The sequence below is a fragment of the Eurosta solidaginis genome, chromosome 1 (genome assembly GCF_040869045.1).
Source record: "Eurosta solidaginis isolate ZX-2024a chromosome 1, ASM4086904v1, whole genome shotgun sequence".
NCBI classification, from domain to species: Eukaryota; Metazoa; Arthropoda; class Insecta; order Diptera; family Tephritidae; genus Eurosta; species Eurosta solidaginis.
The window spans coordinates 391,876,936-391,904,205 of NC_090319.1; the positions used below are offsets into that span (position 1 = coordinate 391,876,936).

At 41.6% G+C, this 27,270-nt stretch overlaps 2 protein-coding genes across 3 annotated transcripts in view; both read left to right on the top strand.

Annotated features, from left to right (window-relative positions):
• Positions 1-27,270, top strand: part of Acf (ATP-dependent chromatin assembly factor large subunit) — a 115,040-nt gene that overhangs the window by 71,882 nt on the left and 15,888 nt on the right. The window lies entirely within an intron of this gene.
• Positions 19,003-25,606, top strand: LOC137238496 (uncharacterized). Its single transcript, XM_067763557.1, has 2 exons — positions 19,003-19,266; positions 19,326-25,606. The coding sequence occupies exon 2, from the start codon at positions 24,067-24,069 to the stop codon at positions 25,237-25,239; it is 1,173 nt and encodes a 390-aa protein (XP_067619658.1). The 5' UTR covers positions 19,003-19,266; positions 19,326-24,066; the 3' UTR covers positions 25,240-25,606.

Here is a 27,270-nt window from a genome sequence, read left to right on the forward strand (position 1 = left end):
GTTTTTCGAATGTCCAACTTCTTGCACATTTCTTGGAACACAGCTGATTCAAAATTCCTGCCTTGGTCAGAATGTAACTCCATTGGTACACCATACCTTGCAACCCATTCGTTTTTAACCACTTCTGCTACTGTTTCTGCTTCTTGGTTTGGGATTGGGTATACCTCTGGCCATTTACTGAAATAATCCACAACCACCAGTACGTATTTGTTTCCGCGGTTGCTAGTAGGAAATGGACCTGCGACATCCATGGCGATGCTTTCAAATGGTGCACCTGAAATATAATGCTTCATCTGGCCATGACTTCGGCTTTTGGGCCCTTTCGCTCTGTTGCATACCTCGCAATTGGCAATCCACTCGGTGACCGACTGACGGCAACCAACCCAATAGAATCTCTGCTTAATTTTCTCGAGTGTCTTCGTGATTCCAAGATGACCTCCACTTGGACCATTGTGCAGCTCGCTGAGCACGTCAGGAATCCTCTTTCTGGGAACAACTACGTTCGTGATTTCAATAGAATCAATGTCAGAGCTTTAGCTGCTGAAGCATCTTCACTTCCTTGGAATGACAGTTGGTTTGAAGCAGACATAAATAAAAAAGTTGAAAATTTTTCCAATTTGGTTAACTACCTATTTGATAAATATGTCCCACTTAAGAAAATTAGAGTGAATAAAAATAAGCAACCATGGTTCAGTCGAGATGTACTTCAGGCAATAAAAGCAAGAAATAAAAGCTATTCACTTTGGAGGAAATCTCCCTGTGGAGAAAACTTGCAGGCTTATAAGATATTGCGAAACAGAGCTACGAAAATTACTAGGGATGCCAAAAGGGGTTATTTCCGAAGCAAACTTGATGTATGTCTACCACCAAAGATTCTCTGGAATAATCTAAAACAACTTGGTATTAAGAATGATTTAAAATCGGAATGCTCGATTGAGGCTGATGTAATGAATGATTTCTTTGCTACCAAGTTACCGAATGAGAGTGAGTCAAATATTTCCAGCGACGATTCTTTGTTTGATTGGTGCAGTAAATTTAACTTTTCTAATATTACTGAATCTGAAACAATACAATCCATATTTTCAATAAAATCAAATGCAACAGGGGAAGATAAAATAAGTCTAAGATTTATTAAACTTATATTACCATATGTGATTGCGCCATTAACGCATATTTTAAATTTTGCTTTAACATCTCTAAGTTTTCCTGATGCTTGGAAGGTGGCTAATATTATACCTATTCCAAAAAAGGTTAATGCTTCCCAACCATGTGATTTTCGGCCAATAAGTATTCTTCCCTGTTTATCAAAAGTTTTGGAAAAGCTCTTATCGAACCAGATTAGGAAATATCTGACTGAAGAAAATTTGCTTTCGGAAAATCAATCAGGTTATCGCATTGGACATAGTTGCTCAACCGCTATGCTCAAGGTTTTAGAAGACATACGACCAAAATTTGACAATGGCGAACTCACAATTCTTACGTTATTGGACTTCTCTAAGGCATTCGACACCGTCTGCCACAGAATTCTCCTGCATAAGCTAAAAAAATATTTTGGATTCAGTAGCGATGCTGTGAAGCTGCTTGAGAGCTATTTGACAAACAGGTACCAACGGGTAATATGTGGGGATCGTGGATCCAGGTTATTACCAGTAAAATCTGGGGTTCCACAGGGTTCTATTCTTGGTCCAATTGTATTTAGTTTGTACATTAATGACATAGAAAAATGCTGTCGTAAAGTATCCATTCATCTCTACGCGGATGATGCTCAGATATACCTTTCTGCCCCTCTTGGCTTAATAGAGGATTTAGTTTGCCGATTAAATGAAGATTTAGAAGCTATATTTCAATGGTCTAAAAAGAACAAGCTACACCTTAATGCATCCAAAACACAGGCGATCGCTATTTCACATTTTTCCTACAATCTGAATGGCATTTCTCCGATAGTTATAAATGGAAGTGTTGTGAAATATGAGAAGAATGTCAAAACTCTTGGATTTATCTTAAATAAGCACCTAACTTGTGTAGATCATGTGAATTCCTCAATTAGTAGGTTATATTATATGTTAAGGCATTTATGGAAAACGGCTTATTTTATTCGAGAAGATATAAAACTTAAACTTGTCAAAAGTCTATTAATACCAAAAATATCTTACCATGAATTGATATATGGTTGCCTGGATAAAGCTTCCATGAACAAATATCAACTACTGATTAATAATTGTGCCAGATATATCTATCTTAAACGGAAATATGATCATATTTCGAACCTCTCAAAAACTATTCTTGAATGCAGTTTATCAGCATTCTTTGACCGTCGTTTACTAATATTTCTACAAAAGATTATCTTTTCTCGTACGCCGGAATGCCTTTTTGTAAAACTTACTTTCGCACAATCATCCCGTACTTGCAATCTAATTGTACCGCATTTTAAGTATTCAGTAACATCGAGAATGTTTTTCGTTAGGGCTGTGCAGTTGTGGAATGCTTTGCCTAATAAAGTAAAGTTAGAATCAAATCCTAAGCGCTTCAAATTAGCTGTACATCGCACCCTTTGTTCTTGAACATTCTTATGTGTTTTACTTTTTCTTTTTTACTTACCTCCATGGAACATATGCTGTATGGTTTGAATTTTACTTCTATTTTTGTTTCTAGCTTTTAAACTTACTTTGTACTAGTAATAAGAATAATAACAAATATGGCACTGTAAAAGACTATGTCTTATATGTGTATTTTAAATAAATAAATAAATAAATTAATTTCGTAAAAAAAAAAAAAAAAAAAAAAAACTATCAGTTTCTTCTTGCATTGACCATCCTCACTTTCCCATACTCGATGCAAGCAACCGGATATCAATTCTAAACTGTTCCACTGTGCCCAATATGACTTCGCAATGGGACTCTCTGCTGACATATCCTCTCTGCGTGGTCTTTCGTTTCGTTCGAGCCCTTGCATAACATGTGACAGATCTGTATCTTCTAGCTGACACTTTCTTAGTTGTTCCTTGTCCCAAAGCTTCACCTTATTTGTAATCCCGTTAGGGTCCTATCGAGACCCTTCCGGGATCATTTCTGGATGGTTTTTGGGATCCGTCCGGGATCCCACCGGGGTCATTTCGGGACTTATTCGGGACTATTTCGGGATCATTTTGGGACCCCTCCCCGACAATTTCTGTATAGTTTTCGAGATCCGTCCGGGATCCCGTCGGGGATATTTTGGGACAGTTTCGGGGATCCCTCGGGGATCCCTTCAGGGTCATTTCGGGACTATTTCGGCATCATTTTGGGGTATCCACCGGCATCATTTCTGGATGGTTTTCGCAATTCGTCTGGGATCCCATCGGGGTAATTTCGGGACTTTTTCGGGATCATTGGGCCCCCTTCCGGCATTCCGTCGTTGTCATTTCAGGGCTTTTTCGGGCTCATTTGGGGTACCTTCCGGCATCATTTCTAGATGGTTTTGGGTATCCGTCCGGGATCCCGTTGGGGTCATTTCGGGATCATTTGGGGTACCTATCGGCATCATTTCTGGTTGGTTTTCGGGGTCCGTCCGGGATCCCGTCAGAGTCATTCCGGACCTGTTTCGGGATCATTTGGGGTAGGTACCGGCATCATTTCTGGATGGTTTTCGGGATCCGTCAGGTTCATTTCGGGACTTTTTCGGGATCATTTAAGCATGGTTTTCAGGATCCGTCCGAGATCCCGTCAGGGTAATTTCTGGTCTTTGCCGAGACTGTTCCGGGTTATTTCTGGTCTTTGCCGAGACTGTTCAGGATCATTTTGGAACCCGTCCAAGATCATTCCTGGATGGATTTCGGAATCTATCCGTGATCCCATCGGGGTCATTTCGGGACTTTTTCGGGATCATTTGGGGTCCCGTCCGGCATCATTTCTCGAAGGTTTTCGGGATCCGTCCGGGATCTCGTCGGGGTCATTTCAGGACTTTTTCGGGATCATTTAGGGTACATTCAGGCATCATTTCTAGATGGTTTTGGGTATCCGTCCGGGATCCCGTCGGGGTCATTTCGGGACTATTTCGGTATCACTTGCGGTACATTCCGGCATCATGTCTAGATGGTTTTGGGTATCCGTCCGGGATCCCGTCGGGGTCATTTCGGGACTTTTTCGCGACTAATACGGGATCATTTGGGGACCCTTTCGGCATCATTTCGGGATGGTTTTCGGGATCCGTCCGGGATTCCGTCAGCGTAATTTCGGGATTATTAGGGGATTATTTGGCGGCATCATTTCTGGATAGTTTTAGGGATCCGCTCGGGATCCCGACGAGGTCATTTCGGGATCCTTTTCCCTTCAGGTTCATTTCGAAATTTTTTCGGGATCATTTATGCATGGTTTTCAGGATCGGTCCGAGATCCAGTCAGGGTAATTTCTGGACTTTTCCGAGACTATTTCAGGATCATTTTGGGACCCTTCCAAGATCATTCCTGAATGGATTTCGGGATCTGTCCGTGATCCCGTTAGGGTCAGTTAGGGATCCGTTCGATCCCGTCATGGTCATTTCGGAACTTTTTCAGGGCTAATACGGGATCATTTGGGGACCCTTCCGGCATCACTTCTGGATGGATTTCGGGATCTGTACGGGAACCCATCAGGGTAATTTCGGGACCCTTCGGGCATCAATTCTTGATGGTTTGCCGGATCCATCAGTGTAATTTCGGGACCATTTTGGGATCATTTGGGGACCCATCCTAGGTTATTTCTGGGTCCGTCCGGGATGCCGTAGGGGTAATTTCGAGATTTTTTTGTTACTTTTTCGGGATAGTTATGGGACCCTTCCGGGGTCATTTCTGGATCCGTTCGGGATCCCATCGGGGTCATTTCCGAACTATTTCGCGACTAATACGGGATCATTTTTGGACCCTTTCGCCATCATTTCTGGATGGTTTTCGGGATCCCTCGGGGATCCCTGCATGGTCATTTCGGGACTATTTCGGGATCGTTTTGGGGTACCCACCGGCATCATTTCTGGATTTCGGGATCCCGTCGGGCTTATTTCAGGACTTTCTCGGGATCCGTCCGTGATCCCGACGGGCTCATTTCGGGACTATTTCGGGATCATTTGGGGTACCTACCGGCATCATTTCTGTATGGTTTTTCGGATCCGTTCGAGATCCCGTCGGGTCATTTCGGGATTATTTCGGGATCATTTGGGGTACCTACCGGCATCATTTCTGGTGGTTTTCGGGATCCCGCCAGGTTCATTTCGGGACTTTGTCGGGATCATTTAAGCATGGTTTTCAGGATCCGTACGAGATCCCATTAGGGTAATTTCTGGAATTTTCCGAGACTATTTCAGGATCATTTTGGGACCCTTCCAAGATCATTCCTGAATGGATTTTGGGATCTGTCCGTGATCCCATCAGGATCATTTAGGGATTCGTTCGATATCCCATCAGGGTCATTTCGGGACTTCTTCGGGACTATATCCGGATAATTTTTGGATGGTTTTCGGGATCCGTCCGGGAGCCCGTCTGGGTCATTTCGGAACTTTTTCAGGGCTAATACGGCATCATTTGGGGACTCTTTCGGCATCACTTCTGAATGGATTTCGGGATCTGTACGGGCACCCATAAGGGTAATTTCGGGACTTTTTCGGGACTATTTCGGGATCATTTGGAGACCCTTCCGGCATCAATTCTTGATGGTTTGCCGGATCCATCAGGGTAATTTGGGGACCCTTCCGAGGTCATTTCTGGATCCGTCCGGGATGCTGTAGGAGTAATTTCGTGATTTTTTTTGATACTTTTTCGGGATAGTTTTGGGACCCTTCCGGGATCATTTGTGGATCCGTGCGGGATCCCATCGGGGTCATTACCGGACTATTTCGGAATAATTTTGGGACCCTTCCGGAATCATTTCTGTATGGTTTTCGCGATACGTCGTGGATCCCCTCGGGATCATTTCGGAAATTTTTCTGGAATATGTCTGGACAATTTAGGAACCCTTCCTGGATATTTTCTGGATGGTTTTTCAGATCCGTCGGGGAGCCCGTCAGGGTCATTTCGGAATTTTTACGGGATCATTTTGGCACCCTTCAGGGATCATTTCTGTGTGGTTCTCTGGATAACTCTAAAATCGTGTCGTCATTTCGGGTTTTGGGTCTATTCCGGAAACTTTTGAAGACCCTTCGGGGGCATTTCTGGATGGTTTTAGGTATCCGTCCGCGATAGCGTCGGGATCATTTCGTGTCTTTTTATGGATAATTTCGGGACTTTTGGGGATCCTATCAGGTTATCAGCTCATTTAGTTCTTTTTTTACTCAATTGCAAATATAAAATGCATTACCCAGAAACAAAATTTTAAACAGATAACTAACGTGAATAGCCCATATATTTCATTTTCTCCTTGCGGACGGGGACGCGGGTAAAGGCTAGTATATATTATAAATGGGAAAGTTTGGATGTTTGTATGTTTGTCCAGACGTTTGTCTTTGTGACTCAATCACGCAAGAACGGTTGAACCAATTTGGATGAAATTTGGCACGCATATAGCCAATAGTCTAGAAGGATGTATAGGCTATATATTTTTTCAAATTGGGGAGGTTCCCGCCCCCTAGGAACAGTTATTAACAGGGGTCCCACGACCCCTTCGAAAAATTACTCTTTAATAATTTTTATATATTATAACTTTACCTTTATTGACCTTCACCAATATTACAAACTCAATACGTCAAATAAGTCGAGGGCTTACAAAATGAGCAGTGACACCCTCCGGCTCCCTCCCCCCTCCCCCCTTCTCATCCCTCTGGTATAAAATCTATAAATTGTTATAACTTTATATAAATTTTCTCCAAAATCAATAGTTTTTGGTATCTGGCACAGATCGAGATCTAAACAATTTTGGAAAAACGATCAGTGGTCCGCTGCTTCTCCCGCCATCCGCCCTCCATCAGTTGGGTTTTACCCGTATGTTTCTATGTAACTCTTCATTCGCTCCAACGCGCCTGCTGCCTTATTAACATGGTTTTATAATTAGCTTCACTATTTGTAATCCCGTCAGCGTCATATCGAGACCCTTCAGGGATCATTTCTGGATGGTTTTCGGGATCCGTCCGGGATCCCGTCGGGGTAATTTCGGGACTTTTTCGGGGTCATTTTGGGACTCTTCCGGGGTCATTTCTGTATAGTTTTCGGGATCCGTCCGGGATTCCGTCGAGGTTATTTTGGGACTTTTTCGGGATAATTTCGGGACTATTTCGCGATCATTTGGGGACCCTTCCTGCATCATTTCTGGATAGGTTTCGGGATCCGCCCGGCATCCCGTCGGGGTATTTTCGGGATCATTTGTGTACCTTTGAGAGATAAATTATTTGTGGTTTCCGGGATCACTACGGGACTTTTTCGGGGACATTTTGTGTTCCTTCCGTAATCATTCCTGGATGGTTTTAGGGATCTGTCCGGGATCTCGTCGGGGCCATTTCGGGGCTATTTCGAGATCCCTAGGGGTATCTTCCGGTATCATTTCTGGATGGTTTACGGAATCCGTCCGGGATCCCGTCGGCGTCATTTCGAGACCATTAGGTGATCTTTTGAGGACCTTTCCGGCATCATTTCTGGATGGTTATCTGTATCCGTTCGGGATCCCATCGGGGTCATTTCTGGACTATTTCGGTATCATTTGGGGTCCCTTTTGGCATCATTTCTGGATGGTTTTCGGGATTCGTCCGGATCCCGTCGAGGTCATTTCGGGACTATTTGGGGTTCATTTGGGAACCTTTCGGACATCATTTCTGGATAGTTTCCGGGATCCCTCGGGGATCCCGTCGGGGTCATTTCAGTACTTTTTCGCGATCCGTCCGTGATCCCGACGGGGTAATTTCGGGACTATTTCGGGATCATTTTGGGTACCTACCGGCATCATTTCTGGTTGGTTTTCGGGATCCGACCGTGATCCCATCGGGACTTTTTCGGGATCATTTGGGGTCCTTTCCGGCATCATTTCTGCATGGTTTTCGGGATCCGCCCGGGATACCGTCGGGGTCATTTCGGGACTTTTTTGGGATCCTTTGGGGTCCCTTCGGGCATCATTTCTGGATGGTTTTCGGGATCCATCCGGGATCCCGTCGGGGTCATTTCGGGACTTTTTGGGGACTAATATGGGATCATTCGGGGAGCCTTTCGGTATCATTTATGGATGGCTTTCGGAATCATTTGGGGTCCCTTCGGGCATCATTTCTGGATCGTTTTCGGTATCCGTCCGAGATCCGTCGGGGTCATTTCGGAACTTTTTTGGGATCATTTGGGGTCCCTTCGGGCATCATTTCTGGATGGTTTTCGGGATTCGACCGGGATTCTGTCGGGGTCATTTCGAGACTTTCTAGACTAATCTAGACTAATACGGTATCATTAGGGGACCCTTTCGGTATCATTTCTGGATAGTTTTCGGGATCCGTCCGGGATCCCGACGGGGTAATGTCGGGACTTTTTCTCGACTAAAACGGAATCATTTGGGGACCCTTTCGCCATAATTTCTGTATGGTTTTCGGGATCCGTCCGGGATCCCGTCGGGGTTATTTCGACACTTTTTATCGACTAATACGGGATCATTTGGGGACCCTTTCGCCATAATTTCTGTATGGTTTTCGGGATCCGTCCGGGATCCCGTCAGGGTCATTTCGGGACTTTTTCGGAATCATTTTGGGTCCGTCCCGGCATCATTTCTGGATGGTTTTCGGAATCCGTCCGGAATCCCGTCGGAGTTTTTCGTGAATTTTTCCGGGCTATTTCGGGATCATTTGCGCACCTTTCAGAGATAAATTCTGGATGGTTTTCGGGATCCCGTCAGAGTCATTTCGGGACTTTTTCGGGACTATTTCGAGATCATTTGTAGACCCTTCCGGCATTATTTCGGGATGGTTTTCGGGATCCATACGGAATCCGGTCAGCGTACTTTGTGAACTTTTTCAGGGCTATATCAGGTTCCATCGAAAACATTTCGGTGCTTTTTTGGGAGTATTTCGAGATCATTTGAGGATAATTTCTGGGATCCCGTCGGGATCGTTTCGAGATTATTTGGGACCCCTTCCGGCATCATTTCTGGATGATTTGCGGGATCTGTCTGGGTTCCCGTCAGAGTTATTTCGGGACTTTTTCGGGGCTACTTCAGGATCATTTTCGGACCCTTCCCGCATCATTTCTGGACAGTTTTCGGGATCCGTCAGGGGCACTGTCATTGTAATTTCGGGACTATTTCGGGATCATTTGGAGACCCCTCAGGGATCATTTCTGGATGGTTTTCGGGCTTTGTCCGGGATCCCGTCGGGGTCATTTTGGGACTTTCTCGACGAGTACGGGATCATTTGCGGACCCTTTCGGCATTATTTCTGGATGGTTTTCGGGATACATCCGCGATCCCGTCAGGGACTATTTCGGGATAATTTTGGGTACCTACTAGAGATATACGCCGCCGATAAACGCCGCCGCCGCCGCCGATTTTTGTCGTTTTTCGCACGCCGCCGCCGAATGTCAAAAATATCGTCGCGGCGGCATCGGCGGCGTCCGGCGCAGTGCTATATTTTCTACTCATTTAAGACTGTGTAGGCCATTTATTGTTCATGTTGAAAATTGGACGTATATGGTCGAAGGGGGTATCAACGGATGCGCATCACAGCCAGTTATAAGAATCCAATTGCGAAATGTAACTCTTTCTACCCGTTCAAAAGTAATTCAAAAAAAAAGCAGGCGCTTTCAATGCCAGCTTAACACGGATTTTTCATCACCCACTTCCCCAAGTTATTAAAACAAAACACTAAAAGAAAAATTATATAAAAAATATAAATGCTCACTTTGCATAATTTAAAGAAAAAAACTAAGAAGGAACAAAGAATTCAAATAAAATGACCCAAGTCGAACATGTTTTCAAATTGTCCTTAAGTTGTTAAAAATGTCGATTTTTTCAAAAATTCTATATTCCGATTGGCGTAAATAATAAGCGAAATCAGTTATGCAGAATCCTTTAGTAGGTCCCAGGGGCTTAAACTCTCCTTCGAAATGATTCTCACCTCATACTTAAGTTGAAGATAGAAGGGCTTGAAAACTCACTTGGCCTTATATTCAAACATCTGTTGTTTATTTGCGAAACTTTAAAATAGCGTCTGATGTGTTAATTTTGATTTTCACACTTCATCACTCAACACCCAAGTGTCCCGTTTTGACATTTCCTAAAGTTGCCGGCCCTATCCCAACTAGTCCCTTGGAGTGAATCACAGTGATTCTAGCCTATCAACCAAGTTTAAATATCACCAACACGTTTCGGCTCCTGTTACATACATATGTGAATACGTAGGCACATACATACATTTACCAGGTGAGGCTTTGTCCTTTCGCAAGAACACTCATAGTGGTGAAGCAAAAGCTTTCCCAAGACAGTCGAACTAATGACTGTGTGTGCTATTACTCTAACGTAGTGGACAATCGAACTAGTTTGAAAACTGAAACTACGCCGTTATTCATAATGAATTCTTGTATCAAAAGGCCGGAAAACAACAGTTTAGACTGAGCGTATAACCTTAGCATCTTTCAACTTAAAATCGGCCGACTTTCATTCTAAAATATCGTTTTGGTTTAGCGAAGACTATTGAAATCAATGTTTCGAACACAAATGTCTGCAAATTTTGGTCTACATTTAAAAATAAAATAATTTAAAAAAATGTTTAAGTTAAACGGTTTTATTGAAAACATTAAGTAATAATAATACTAAAAGCTAGAAAATAATTAGGTAGGTCCTAGGTACTAGTCATCGCCCTCCTCATCAATCTGAGGCGTTGATCAGACAATTAAATAAAAGCGTTGGGCGCGTGAAATTTCTAAAAATGTGAGGCGTGACATAACCTGATTAAGGTTCAGTTGGTCCTACTTATGACTATCAATAGAACCCAGCGGGTTAGGGGGTTAGAATATACCCGCGGTAGGTATGCCTGTCGTAAGAGGTGACTAAAATACCAAATAGATTCAAGGGGTTGTGTAGCGCAACTCGCTCAGGTTGCCAGCGTGCTTTGATTTTAGCTATCGAGAACTCTAATCAAAAGCTTACAATTGATAGTGTCAAAACGCTTTTATTGCAAGAGGCAAAATTTGATAAACAAGAGTCTGAAAATGCGCTTTACATAAAGAATAAAAAGAAAACAACAAAATTCCTCAGATGCCATAATTGCAAAGAAGAAGGTCATTTTGCAAGAGAATGTCCCAATAAAAGAAAAAGTGGCAATACTCACACAAAAGGTGAGAAAATTCTATTTGCTTCGTTGCTTTCGCATGACAGCCGCACAGCTGATTGGTATATTGATTCTGGCGCAACCGCACACATGACACAAAATAAAAACATTATTTTCAATGAAAAACAGTCAATTGATAAAAACATTATTGTAGCGAACAACAAAACCATTCCAGTAGTGTCAAGTGGTAATGTAAAATTGTGTTTATCATCTGGATACGATGCTGTGCTTAAAGTAGATTACGTTCCCGAGTTGTGCGCAAATTTATTGTCCGTGCGCGAAATGACCAAAAACGGCAATAAGGTAATATTCAATAAAGATTATTGCAGAATTTATGATAATCAGAGCAATTTGATAGCCACCGCGACCGCTGTAAATGATCTGTACAAATTAAACATTCAGTGTGAAAAAAGTGCTTTTCTGGCCAGCAATGACTTTGATTTATGGCACCGCAGAATGGGCCATATGTGCACTGAAAAGTTAAGAAAAATTAAAAATTCGTGTAGTGGTGTTGATTTTGGTAAAATTGAAAATGAGCAATGCGTCGTATGCATTAAAGGTAAGCAAACTCGTGCGCCTTTCAAAGAAAGTGGCACGCGCGCTAACAACTTACTTGATCTGATCCATTCAGACGTCGCCGGTCCATTTCCAACTAAATCTCACTCGGGCCATAGATTTTTTGTGACCTTCGTGGATGATTATTCTCGAAAAGCTACTGTAGTGCCAATCAAGCAAAAGTCTGACGTTTTTGATGAATTTGTCAAATTTAAGACATTAGTAGAAAATCAGTGCTCACGGAAAATAAAAATATTTCGCTCAGACAATGGTACGGAGTACACCAACGGAAAGTTTAAAGATTTTTTAATGAAAAATGGCATAGTACACCAAACATCCTCGCCATATACACCCGAGCAAAATGGTGTAGCAGAACGATTAAATCGAACAATTGTAGAAAGAGTGCGCTGTATGTTGATTGACTCAGGTTTAAACAAGAAGTTTTGGGCTGAAGCGTCGGTCACCGCAGCTTATATTTTGAATAGAGTTCCCTGTAGTGAAGATTTTCGGTCTCCGGAAGAAATCTGGTCGAATAGAAAACATTCACTAAAGCATATGCGCGTGTTCGGCAGTAAAGCCATGGCGCACGTACCAAAAGAAAAACGTCAGAAATTAGACGCAAAGTCCATCGAATGCATATTTGTTGGGTACTGCAACACGTCAAAAGCTTACCGCTTGTTTGACCCGAAAACACGTAAAATTATAATAAGTCGCGATGTAGTTTTCATTGAAAAAAAACCGGCTAGACCACACGTTTGTGAACTTTTCTACGACGTATCTGATTCCAATGAAGTTCAGAATTCAGGGGCGATAGAATACGGAGAATTCACGAACTTTGAAGAAAAGCAAAAGGAGCTAGAACATAAAGAATTTACGAACGTTGAAGAAAAACGAGAAGAAGTAGAACATTGTGAATCAAAGAATGGCGAACAGAAGCCAAATGAAATAAAAAGTGATTGCGAAACAGATCCAATTGATTCTGATAATGCTGATTCCGATTTGAGACGCTCCAAAAGAATAGCAAGTAAGAAAACCGAATTCAATTTTGTTGCCAGTGAATATCGTTTGCAAGATCCTGAATCATTTGACGACGCCATATCTGATGAAAATGCTGACGACTGGAAGGTAGCCATAAATGAAGAGTTGTCTGCTCTACGTTCCAATAATACTTGGATTCTGACAGAGCTGCCTCACGGCAAGAAGGCAATTAAATCGAAATGGGTGTTTAAAACCAAACAAAATGCTAGTGGTGACATTGTTCGAAGGAAAGCAAGGCTTGTCATCAAAGGGTACAGCCAAGAAAAGGGAGTAAATTATGATGAGACGTACGCGCCTGTTGTTAGGTACACATCCATACGGATGCTGTTAGCCATTGCGGCTAAACGTGACTTGTTTATACACCAGATGGATGCGGTCACTGCATTCTTAAATGCCGAGCTTAAAGAAGAAATTTTTATGATACAGCCAGATGGCGCTGATGACAAGACTGGCCGTGTTTGCAAGCTGCAAAAGTCTCTCTATGGGCTTAAGCAGTCGAGTAGACTTTGGAACGAAACGTTTAACAATGCTTTGCTTAGCCTTGGTTTGAAACGCAGTGAGGTCGATCAATGTGTGTATTATAAAACAAATAATAGAGAACAAACATATGTGGCTGTATACGTCGACGACGTGCTTATTTTTTCAAATAATATGGCCTCAATTCGGAAATTAAAACAAGAATTGGCATCAAAATTTAAGATGAAAGATCTTGGTGAGGCCTCGTCAGTTTTGGGCATGCGCATCCAAAGAGATAGTGCAAAAGGCATAATAAAGGTAGATCAATCCCACTATGTTGGTGATATATTAGAGCGATTTGGTATGGCTGATTCCAACCCCATCTCAACTCCGCTTGACCTTAACCAACAAATTAGTGCAAAAATGTGTCCATGTACTGAAGAAGAAAAACAACAAATGTCAGATGTACCATACATGCAGGCTATTGGATGTCTACTCTTCGCATCGCAAATAACGCGTCCCGACATTTCATTTGCCGTTAATTTGCTCAGTCGATATTCCGACAACCCAGGAAAGGCTCACTGGGTGGCACTTAAGCGCGTGATGAGGTACCTCAAAGGTACGATTGACATGGGTCTCGTTTTTAGCAGAGATGCAAGTGAAATTAATGGTTTCTGCGACGCAGATTGGGGTAGTGACGTTGACCAACGACGATCTACTACTGGGTATGTATTTAAATACCAAGGTTCAGCTATTTCTTGGTGTACGCGCAGGCAACGCACAGTTGCTTTATCGTCCACCGAAGCAGAGTTCATGTCAATCACTTCGGCAATTCAGGAAGCAATATGGCTTCAAAGATTTCATCAGGAATTGGAAGGTACAGAAAAACCATTAGTACTTTACTGTGACAATAAAAGTGCAATACAAATCGCAACGAATAATTCATACTCGCCCCGTACGAAACACGTAGATATCAAAAGCCACTTCATTCGACAACATCTACAAAATGGAAAGATCATTCTCAGCTATATCTCAACAAACGACATGGCAGCTGATATTCTAACGAAAGGAGTAGTTAAGAAAAAGCACACATATCTCTCAGAGGCTATTGGTATCAAATCTGTAAAATTTTAAATCATAAACTATTTATATATGTATATATTTAGCTATAAACCTCTTTGTATACATTATTTAAGAGCGTCATTCAGGAAAGGTGTTATGAATTCGTATTTATAAGGAATGACCCTCTACAACACAATACAACTCTGTCTTACTTCTATATGTCAAATAATAAATATATCCTTTACTTCCGGTTGAATTACAATTGAACTAAGTTGATACTATTTTCACACGCTGCGAATATCGGTTTGTATATATCACATCAACAGTTCCCCTGTCACATGAGGAAAAATGAAATACAACTATTTTTATAACATGAAGATAGATAGAAAATTTATTGGAGATTGCACTGCGACCGTTGATCTATTGTGCTCTCATCAGGTTGCGTCGCGTTCCAGGAGGATATGTTCCACCGTCTCTCCTGATCGATCACGAAATCGACATGAATACGAAATTATGTTTTTTATTTAGTTGAACGGTGATAGAAAATCGGTTTTTTTTTTCTAAAATGCAAGAAACTTCAAGAAGAACGTAAGTTTTTAATTATTTGTGTGTTGCTTTGACGTTGGCGTCGCGTTGCTTATGGATTGAAGAAATTAAAGCACGTGTGTTCAAAGTCAGATGTAGACGCAACGCAAGTGCCTAAACGACGCAAAAGTCACCTTAAGCGTATTTGCTTTAGGTGTTATTTATCAATATTAATTAAAAATGTTAGATCTCCTAAAAAGTTGAACTTAGGCAAGATACACAAGTGGCGTAGCTTCGTAGACGCCTGCAAAATATGGCATGCAGCTAAGATCTCTCTATACCTCAAGATTGCTTATGCTGTGCCTAATACGCGTCTATGAAGCTACGCCTCGTGTCCATCTTCTCTTAGATTATATTTCAAAAAATTTTTTTTTAGCTTTAAACTTTGTTCATAATATTCATGTACATGTCTACTACTATGGCAGTCGCTTGCATACTACTATTTCATTATTTAAAAAAAATTAAGTTCGGAAAAATGCAACCTTATCACGTGCATTCTCAAACACGGTTGCCACACTATGTTGTCATTTGGGACCAAAATTTATCGAAAAAAGGACCAGACCTCAAAAAGAAGGATCAAATTTTAGTTTTATTTTATTGGTATACAAACAATTCGTAAGGTACTAGAGTATCGTATTAGTTGTAAAAAGCGAAAATTGTAGGATGTTTCAGGGGTGTCCTATATAAAATTTTAATAAAGGAGACACTTGGCTTTAGTTCAAACTGCACAAACAAAAATAAAGTGTACCTTTAGGTATCACATTTTAAAATTTTTAGGATAAGACTATGTCTTTCACCAATCTAACGTTGTGAACCTAGTTTTGCTTGATTGCAATGAAATAAAATGTATAGCGCAGTTAGGTTTTAGTAAGGAACTGTTAAAAAATTTGCGTTGTGGCAAACTCAATAAATCGTAAATGAAACTAAGCAATTGTGTTAATGCTATTTTTATAGATACTTTCATTTTCATTCCCAGTTTAAACTTCATACCAGAGCCTAGATTCAGTAAGTGTGAGTAATTTTTCAGATTTTCGAGATTTTTCGAATTTCGCAATTTTTTTTTTTTTTTTGTCATAAAAAACTTCAATCAATTCTGCAATCATCCCCACTAATCCTGGAGTGGCCCGATTTTTTTTTTTTTATTTAAGTGAAAAAAAACTTTAAAATTTTTTTTGTATTTTTTCCGAAAAGTACATTTAAAAACAAATTTAAAAAAAAAGATCCCAAACGGTCAATTTTTGAAAAAAATATAGCATTTTGAAAAAAACACCGTTTTTTTTTTAAAAATTCATAACTTATTTTGAGTTGGACACCGTTTTTGTTTTCAAAATGCTATAACTTTTTCAAAAATTGACCGTTTGGGATCTTTTTTTTTTTTTTTTTAAAATTTGTTTTTAAATGTACTTTTCGGAAAAAATACAAAAAAATTTTTAGTTTTTTTTTTCATCCCACTACGGGATTAGTGGGGATGATTGCACAATTGATTGAAGTTTTTTATGTAAAAAAAAAAATGGCGAAAAGACACGTTTCGACCTCCGATTTAAGAATCCGAAAACAAAAATTAAAAATTTAATATCTGTCATATCATTTCGGTTCAAATTTTCATATGGTTGTATTTTGCCAGATTTTTTGTACACACTAATGCAGAAAGGCGTTAGACCCACCCAGCGTTATTTTTACAAATCGTGGCCAAAGGCCGCCAACGCAGAAAGATGTTCTGTGCAAAAAAACTGTGGATCGGGCCTCATATTTCGGACCCTCTCGGGGCCATTTTGTGGATTTTTGTAAATATTTTTCGACAGAAATAAAATTTTAAATTTCCTCTTTCGAATCCTAAAAACGGAGATCGAAAGGCGTCTTTTGATACCAACTTTGATAAAAGTTAGATGGTACACGGGCTTATAAAACGTTACCAAAAAAAAAAAACTAAAAAATTTAAAGCCGGTAGTTAAACATTTTTTAATCAAACAATAATCAACAATTTTGTACACATTTATATAAAAAACAACGTTTAAACGAAAGATTACATTGAATAAATTTACTTTGTGCTAGGTAGTTCCAAGGGATTGGAATGATCACGCGAATGTTTTCCGTGTTCGCGACATGTCACTCACCAACATTTTCGCCATTATAAAATAGATTTAATATCATATAATTCTTGTAATAACAAAATCACTTTTGCAAATGCTTAAATTTCAGCCACAAATTGATCAGCTGTTCATTTATCTGTCAAATTATCACTTTCTAAGGTTGGAAACGCCAATTCAACTCAACTGAAATAAGTTGTAATTCGTAATACCAAACAGGAGTTGAGTTGTCTGAAAGTTGAGTTGTTTTAATTACAACCCAACTAAGTTGAGTTGTATACCGTAATAGGGGCATTAGGCTTGGCGACCATATAAGGGACGCGTGGCATGCAATCGGCTGGTCAATTGCTTTGTAAGTGATAATAAACGTTTATTTGTCTTTTCCCCAAGTACTGCCAGCAAGTGATTTGAGGATTTTATTACGGCTGTGGATTTTCGGTACTATTGCGGCTGCATGCTCACCAAAATGTAGATCCTGATCAAACGTCACACCTAAGATTTTGGGGTGTAGGACAGTCGGTAGCGTAGTGCCATCGACGTGGATGTTCAAAATGATCGACGATAGTCGATTGTCATCTTATCTGTTCTAACGGAGGGGTTATTTTAAAGATTATCCATTGGGTTAACTCATTTAAAAAATTTAACTGATATTTCTATCTATTTTCCGACTTCTTTCTGTCTCATTTTTGAACATTCTTTATAAGAAATGCCATGTCAAAACCTCGAGAAAAAATCCCTCAATACACGAAACATCCGGCCTTAAATTTCAACAGTCGCCGACTACCATTCAAAGCAATCAGACGTGTTTTGTCAAAAAGTGATACTCAGTGAGAAAAGTTTCGTTACCTTAAACAATCATATTGTGCTTTACACCATATTCGTTTCTTTTTTGCTATCCACGTGGATCTAGTCATTTATATAATTTAAAAACAAAGAAAATAGTTATTTAGAGTAAAGTGCATTTTCCTTTTCAACATGCCGTGGCCAGACAGGCCTCCAAACAGATTCTCTGAATTGGAGGTCTTCGACGCAAACCCACAAAAAAAGAAAAAACCAAATTCTAAATCAAACGACTTTCCCCTTCTTCCCCAAAAATCCGCTCCAACCAACAACCAAAAGTTCATATTAATTTCATCTGCTGACAGCAATATTTCCTTTTCACAACTAAGCCCCTTCGCTATCAAAAAATGCATTGAGGCCATATCGACTGAAGTAGACTCTATTTCGCAAATAAGAGACGGGAGTCTATTAATTCTAGCACGAAATGCCCGTATTGCCGAAAAATTCGTTAAAACCAAAGCCCTGTCCAACTTGTGCCCAATTAATGTTAAACTACATGAAAATCGAAATTCTGTGAAAGGCGTAATATACGCGCCCTGTCTTAAACACGTGCCCGAAAACGAGTTTGTAAGCGAAATGGAAAACCAAAATGTCACCGCAGTTTTCAAGTTTTCCCGCCAAATTGACGGCAAACCAACCCCCACCGGTCTCATGGTACTCACATTTGACCTATATCGCCTCCCAGAGTCGGTAGATGTTGCCTGGTACAAGGCCAAAGTCCAGCCTTATGTCCCCAATCCCATGCGCTGCAAGAATTGCCAGCGACTAGGCCATACCCTGAAAAGATGTCCGAATAATCCATCTTGCTGCAACTGCAACCTTCCCCCACACACTCCTGATATATGTAGCAGAACATTCTGTGCCAATTGCTCAGGTGAACACCCAGCCTCTGATAGAAACTGCCCAAAATTCATTCAAGCGAAAGAAGTACTTAAATTACTACTCTAGAAAAATGCAGCATTAGTGAAGCTCGTCGTAGACAGAGAGAAAGACTGCCGTTTAACCATTTAGCAACATCCTACGCCAATACAACAAGAAACCCCCTCCTACTCCACGAGCGGAAACAAATAGCAACATAACAAACAACACTCTCCCAGCAAACTCTTTAAACAAAAGACATTCTAAAGAATTATCCTCAACTACTGTTACGTCGCTGGTATTGTGGATAAATCCACGCCGTTGAGTTGTTAGCGCGGCGCCATAACCTGCGCTTACGAAACAAACCCGCTCGTCAGCTGTCAGTGCATTTTCACCTGTTGTTCTCCGCTAACATCAACATCTTTCCTTTTCAACGAGCCTTTGGAAGCGAGCGGAAGTATTTCATTAAGCAACTAAAATTAACAGCATAATCAAATTTTTATCAATAAATATCTTTGTAATCAAGTAGCTTATATTTGCATAGTTAAACACAAGTGTAAGTTGAATTAATTATATTGTTGAATCTGTGAATCTCAATAGAAAAATAAATTGCAGATTTTAGCGCTACACACACCCATAAACGTGTTGCTGAAAATATTGTTTAATTAGCATTGTCGCTAACATTTCTAAAATACTTTTTGATTAATACTTCGCTCGAGAGCTCTTCATAAGCTTGCAGAACACAGGGATTTACAACTTTAAATCTCAGCTTTGTAGACTGCATTGGGGACACTAATCACGCGGTGCGACCTAACCTCAACCTTTAGTTAAAGTACTAGGTGAAATGGCATTTAGTTTATCGAAGGTGAGCGGCATACCCTCTGATGGTATAGTCACCGACACAACTATCTTCACTACCAATTCCGTTATAACAGCCACGACTGGCGTTGCTATCTCTACCGGCGACACGGTTAGTACTACCGGGAGCGCGTCAATGGAGATGCTCGCGCCACCACCTGCGCTAACAACTACGGCTGGATTGGGAACTGTAACTAAGGCAAGTACAGTTATCGCATCAACCCCTTGTCAAGCTGGAGGTGTTTTTGCTGAAACCGAAACGTCACCACTTCGTACACGGTCAGGGATTTTAGGAACGGAGAAACCACGTAAGCGCGCACGCATACCACGCACAAGTGCATCTATAATTGCTCCCATAGGCGAAGAAAGAACTCAGGTAACTTGGTGTCCTATGACATATACCTCTGTATCGCACGGAACTGAAAATGCAGGTTCATCACTGAATATTTGTGGTGAGTTAAACAGTCTCAACATAAATAATCGAAACACTTCCCAACAAATATCTTATACGACGAATGCGTCGTCGGCCTTTGTATCGGCACCATATAGCATAGGGTCAAACAACACAAGATCCTCCATAGGTTTAGCTGGGTTTGGCTACGATCCAGTGTATACGTGGTCTCAATACCCATGGGCAGGTAGGGTTGGCGGACCTAGCTCCACCATGCATGACAGCGGATTGTTTTAGGTATGGGTCGACCTCATACTGCAGGTATTTTTTCAAATGCAGATGTGAATAGAAATTTAGCACCGCTCCACGGTACAACACCTTTAATGCCCCACGCGAATATTTTTGCAAACCCGACTAATGTAACAGGAAATCATTCGTTTCACCCCTCGTTGGCTGATATAACCCTCTCGTCCTCTCAGGTTGCTACGCGCCACGTTATGTCCAAAGATTTACCAACGTTCTCCGGTAACCCTGAAGAGTGGCCCGTGTTCATCACGAATTTTGAGCAGTCTACGGAAAGGTGTGGTTTCACCGATCAAGAGAACCTTATACGACTACAAAAGTGCCTCAAGGGCCCGGCACTTGAAGCCGTACGTTGAAAATTAATGATGCCGAGTACGATTTCTCTAGCTATTGAAACATTGAGAATGCTCTACGGGCGACCTGACGTTATACATCACACTTTGCAGCGAAAACTACGACAACATCCGAACGTAAAAATGGAAAAGATGGAAACTCTAATAAATTTTTCATTGGCAGTGCAAAATTACCGCGCAACCATGCAAGCGATCGGGCTGAGCGACTACTTGAACGATCCAATGCTAATAAATGAACTCTTAACGAAATTACCATGCGAGTTGAAACTAGATTGGGGTAGATATAGGTTGACACACATGAGGGTAGACTTAAAGTTGTTCGATGAGTGGCTCTTTAATCTAGCAACGTGTGCTAGTCAGGTTACTCCAATTAGCAATGGGTCTGGTCAAACAGAAGTGAAGGCTGCTCACAGACGAGGCGAAAGATTAATGGTACACGATGTCGTCGATGCGAATAGGGGGGATAGGTGTCCTAAATGCGGCAAGGACCATCGTCTCTCCGATTGTGCGATTTTCGAAACTTGAGCAGAGATGCAAGATGGCGGATGGTTCGCGATTCTAAATTGTGCATTTGTTGTTTTAGACGACATTTCGTCCGTCGGTGCAACTCAAGTAAGCTATGTGGTACTGATGGTTGTAAAATGCGACATAACCCGTTGCTGCATGGTTCCACGCAAACTAATGCTAGGGCCTCGGAATCCAACCAAGGTACGAAGAACGACACTGTTATGTTTCATGGAAAGAATTCTCAAGCATTATTTCGGTACGTTCCGGTAACACTCTACAATAAAGAAAAGTCCATTGACACGTTTGCGTTTATAGACGAAGGGTCTGCTTGTACTCTGGTCGAACATGAAGTGACAGATGAACTTGGCATCGACGGACCAACAAAGGAGCTATGTTTGCAGTGGACAGGGGAAATTTTGCAGAGCGAAGCTGAATCGAAATGTGTATCCATCCAAATTTCCGCCTAAAGAAACGGTGCGAAACAATTTTGTTTACACGGCGTCCGTACGGTATCAAACCTGAACTTACCTGTTCAAACGCTTGAACTGTCTACAATAACTGCGCGTGGACATCTAAAGAATCTTCCGATCTCTCCATACATAGTGGAGCGAGCACGAATCCTTATAGGCCTTGATAATTTAAAATAAGGTGCGCCTTTGGAGATACGGGAAGGCACGGGAGACGATCTTATGGCAGCAAAGTGCAAGTTAGGATGGTCAGTTTACGGCCGAAAAGATGAAGCGGATACTTCACTCTCCCGCGTAATGCACGCATGTAACGTTGACGATCGCCTCGAAGAACTCGTAAAGTCCCATTTCTCGCTTGAGGCCATAGGTACCCGTCCTTTTAAACCTTTGATGTCAAAGGAGAATGAACGTTGTCAGCTTATTATGGACTTGAAAACACGGTATCTGCCCGATGAGAAACGATGGAAAACTGGACTACTCTGGAAACACGACCACATCGAACTACCGAATTCTTTGCCGATGGCTTACCGTCGCCTTCGCTGTTTGGAAATTAAATGGTCCGCGATCCGGATCTGGAATCTTTCCTCATCGATACAATTAGGGATTATGAACGAAAAGGCTACATTAGGAAGACGACACCTGAAGAAAATATAGCTAGCGGCAAATCGTGGTATATTCCCATATTTACTGTGACCAATGTAAACAAAAATAAAAGACGCCTAGTTTGGGGTGCTGCTGCCGCAGTCAATAACGTGGCACTCAATTCCGTACTGTTGAAAGGACCGGATATCTCTAACTCACTAATAGGCATTCTCATTAGGTTTCGGGAGAGGCCTATTGCCTTTTGTGGTGATATTAGAGAGATGTTCCACCAGATACGTGTGTGCGCGGATGACCAGGTTGCGCAAAAGTTCTTGTGGCGTGATGGCGATGCCACTAGGGATCCGGACACGTACGTCATGCAGGTCATGACCTTTGGTGCAAGCTGTTCCCCGTCGTTAGCGAATTTCGTCAAAGATAAAAACGCGTCACGTTTCCAAGATGAACATGCTGTAGCAGTTAAGGCCATTTTGGAGAACACATATGTGGAAGACTGGCTGCAAAGCACGACTTCAGTGGATGAGATGACACGTCTGGCTACGAAGGTGAGATATATTCCCACCGACGGGGGATTCGAGATGCGTAACTGGATATCCAACTCCAAAGATGTCTTATTTGCATTAACGAGCCAATCGGTCCAGAGTATTAAAAATATCGACCAAGCAGACGCGAAGCACGAGAAGGTGCTTGGTATGTGGTGGTTCCCGAGTGACGACACCTTCTCATTTTTTAAAAACTTTCCGAAAGGCGTCCTAGACGAAAACATCACTCCCTCAAAACGGCAGATCTTAAGGGTAATAATGACGGTGTTTGACCCCTTGGGCCTCCTTGGGTTTTTTATGATTTACGCGAAAATCCTTATGCAGGAGGTATGGCGTTCCGGTGTCCAGTGGGACGAACTAGTCCATCGCGAAGAAGAAGAGAAATGGTTTCGTTGGGTTCGTAACTTGCGAAAAATCCCAGATATTCGCATTCCACGTTGTTTTCCGCTGGTAAGTTTTTCAGAGGAACTGGAATTGCACACCTTCGTGGATGCTAGCATTGATGCTTACGCTGCCGTAGTCTACCTGCGAGCAAAGCGAGGGCCAGATATCTCTTGCAGTCCAGTAGCGTCTAAAACAAGGGTCTCCCCTCTTAAGCCGGTATCGATTCCAAGACTAGAATTAATGGGTGCAATATTGGGACTTCGCCTATGTCGGTTTATTTCAAATGAACTTTCAGTCGCAGTCAATCGCCGCTTATTCTGGTGTGACTCTAAAAATGTGTTATTCTGGATAAGGTCAGACGCAAGGAAGTTTCAACAATTTGTTGCAGTACGTGTGGGAGAGATATTAGAGGACTCCAAAGTTGACGAGTGGCGCTGGGTTCCATCAGTGGATAACGTCGCAGATGAAGGTACGAAATGGGCAAAAGATCCGGAATTTAGCAGCACAAATAGGTGGTTCACAGGGCCACCATTCCTACAAGAAACTGAAGATAAGTGGCCTGCAGCAAATCTCAACGAAAAATATGAGACGGAAATGATCTGTCATGTAGAGATGCAATCGTCGCAACAGTCACCATTGGGGATTTCGATACCCGACCCCTCGCGGTTCTCTACCTGGGAAAAGCTGTGCAGAGCCCAGCGCTGCATACTTCTCTTTCTCTAAAATATTTCACGGGTAGCAAATGTATCAAGTCATTTTAAGAACTTTATCGGAGCAGCTGATGTAGAAGCTGCTGAGTTCGCTATTATTCGGTGCTGTCAAGAAGATGCATTTGGAAAGGAAATAAATTGTATCAAAGCCGGTAAGACAGTTCCACGCGAAAGCATCCTCTTTAAGTGCTCGCCATACATCGACGACTTAGGTCTGCTTAGAGTACGGGGTAGAATCGATATGGCAGAAAACGTTTCATTTGAAACAAAACGACCCTTAATCTTACCACGCCGCAGCCGCATAACGCAGCTCATCGTCGACCTTTATCATCGTCAATTCCACCATCATCACAATGAAATAGTGGTCAACGAAATGAGACAGCGTTATTTCATACCAGGCATGAGGGCAGTAGTTAGGGAAACGACAAAATCATGTCAATGGTGTCGAATTCGGCGCGCTGTTCCGAGACCGCCAGAAATGGGTGAACTTCCAAAAGAGAGGCTGGCGACATTCTCCAGGCCTTTCACGAACACAGGCATTGACTTTTTTGGGCCATTCGAAGTAGCCGTTGGCAGACGTCGTGAGAAACGATGGGGAGTTCTCTTTACGTGCTTGACGATCCGCGCTGTCCACATCGAAATATCGTCTTCGCTTTCCACTGATTCATTCCTACTGCTTTTAAAGCAGTTTATGGCGCGACGTGGTACTCCCCACTGTATTTGGACGGATAATGGAACGAATTTCCGTGGAGCTAGCCGCGTTCTGGAGGAAGAAATTCAGCGCTTGTCGTGCGGTGATGTTGAACGCCGCTACCCAAAAATAAAGTGGAACTTTATACCACCCGTATCACCTCATATGGGTGGCTCATGGGAACGAATGGTTAGATCAGTCAAATCAATTTTAATGGATATTTTGAAAACAACAAGTTTGAGAGAGGAGTGCCTTCGGGCGACTTTAGCTGACGTGGAACATATTTTAAATTCTCGTCCGCTGACCTACCTGCCCCTTGACGCTCCGCAAATGGAGGCATTAACACCCAACCACTTCCTTTTAGGAAGTTCGAGTGGTATTCGCGTGGGTGATGAAACTAAAGGAAGCGGTCCTACACTCAACAAAATATTTCGTATCTCAAACCAGATAGCAGATCAATTCTGGAAGCGATGGATTCGCGAATGCTTACCCTGCTTGACAAGACGTGCAAAATGGTTCGAAAGGTCACCAGATCCCGTTGAACTTAACGACATCGTCCTTATAGTAGACGACAACATCAAACGGAATATTTGGCGAAAGGGCATAGTAGTCGACGTTCATAGGAGCAAAGATGGAGAGGTGCGCAGCGCAGTCGTGAGAACAACCGATGGATTACTCACTCGTCCCGTCGTGAAGCTCGCCAAGCTGGACGTAAAGGAGTAAACCTCGCAAGGTTTACGAAGTTTACGGAGGGGGGGATGTTACGTCGCTGGTATTGTGGATAAATCCACGCCGTTGAGTTGTTAGCGCGGCGCCATAACCTGCGCTTACGAAACAAACCCGCTCGTCAGCTGTCAGTGCATTTTCACCTGTTGTTCTCCGCTAACATCAACATCTTTCCTTTTCAACGAGCCTTTGGAAGCGAGCGGAAGTATTTCATTAAGCAACTAAAATTAACAGCATAATCAAATTTGTATCAATAAATATCTTTGTAATCAAGTAGCTTATATTTGCATAGTTAAACACAAGTGTAAGTTGAATTAATTATATTCTTGAATCTGTGAATCTCAATAGAAAAATAAATTGCAGATTTTAGCGCTACACACACCCATAAACGTGTTGCTGAAAATATTGTTTAATTAGCATTGTCGCTAACAACTACCTTTACACCGAACGTATATAACAATACCACAACTACTGAAAATCAGATTTCAATAAACACATCAAATAGTAATACATCAAGTTCCTCAACGTCCACATATATCTAAACGTCAACTACTAGTGCACCACATTCCAAACCAACCACCACGAGCATAACCTACTCCAACACTAACGTATCGTATTCATCTCCTATTTCTCAATTCACACAAAAATTGCTCAAGAGCAATAATTACTATATCCATAACTCCAAAAACCTAGACGAATCCATGGACTCTACGCTAGAAGAGGTCTGATTTCGTTTCCCCCCTCTCCTTTTATACTATATATATTATATATCACCCCTCCTTTTCTTATATAGTTTTTGTAAAACCGGTTTTACAAAAAATCGTATTAAGTACTTCTGTTAACATGAACCTCAGTATTCTTCAGTGGAATATTAAAGGTCTCATAAATAACTATTCTGAACTTCAAATCCTCATAAATCAACACAACCCACACTTTATCGCCCTACAAGAAACCCATTGCACCAATAATTTCACTCCAATACTCCCAAAAAATTTCTACGGCTACTTTTGCAACTCAACAACAAATACTCAATCAAAACAAGGCGCCGGCATTCTGATAAAAGCTCACATACCACATAAAAGAATACACATTCCCTCCCCCCTCCAAGTAATAGCACTCGAGATAGATATGGATTTAAAATTTACCATAATGTCTATTTACCTCCCCCCCAGTCAAACATTTTCCAGCAGAGAGCTCAGTGACATATTCTCATCAGTTAGCACCCCAATCATTGTTCTGGGTGACTTCAATGGTTGGAGCAATTTGTGGGGATCAAGAACGGTTAATCACCGCGGACGGCTTATCGAAAATGCAATCATACTATCAAACAGGTGCGTTTTGAATGATGGTAGTGCGACCCACTTCTCCACCCGATCTACTCTCACTCATATAGATATATCCCTCTGTTCTCCCTCAATCTTCCCGCTCATCTCATGGGGAATTCTAGATGACTTATACAATAGCGACCATTTCCCTATTCTTTTAACTTTCTCGCTAGGCAGAAACACTGGCCAAAGTGATAAATCTCAGCCAAAATTTCTATTACAACACGGGGATTGGCCTAATTTTGCTAAACTCGTTGATCTCGAACTAGAAGCTCGTACGCCCACAAACTCCCCCAACCACGATGCCGCCAGCATAGTCAAATCTATTAAAGTGGCTGCAAATCACTTTATCCCACAAGCAACTAATTCAAAAAGAAAAAAACGTGGCTTGGTGGAACAAAAACCTTGCAAACCTCAGAGCAGAAAAAATTAAAGCGTGGAAAAATTTTAAAACCAAACCCACTACACAAAATTTATGAACTTTTAAAAAAGCCAATGCTAGATTTCGAAAAGAAATGAAAATAGAAAAGAGACAGAGCTTCGAGAAGTTCACCGAATCTATCAACCCAAACTCCTCAATCCCCAAAATATGGAACAACATCAAAAGACTTGACAATAGAAATGTATCCAAACCCGTTATAGCCATAAAATGCAATAACATAACCTCCTCTGACCCAAAAATAATCGCGAATCAATTTGCATC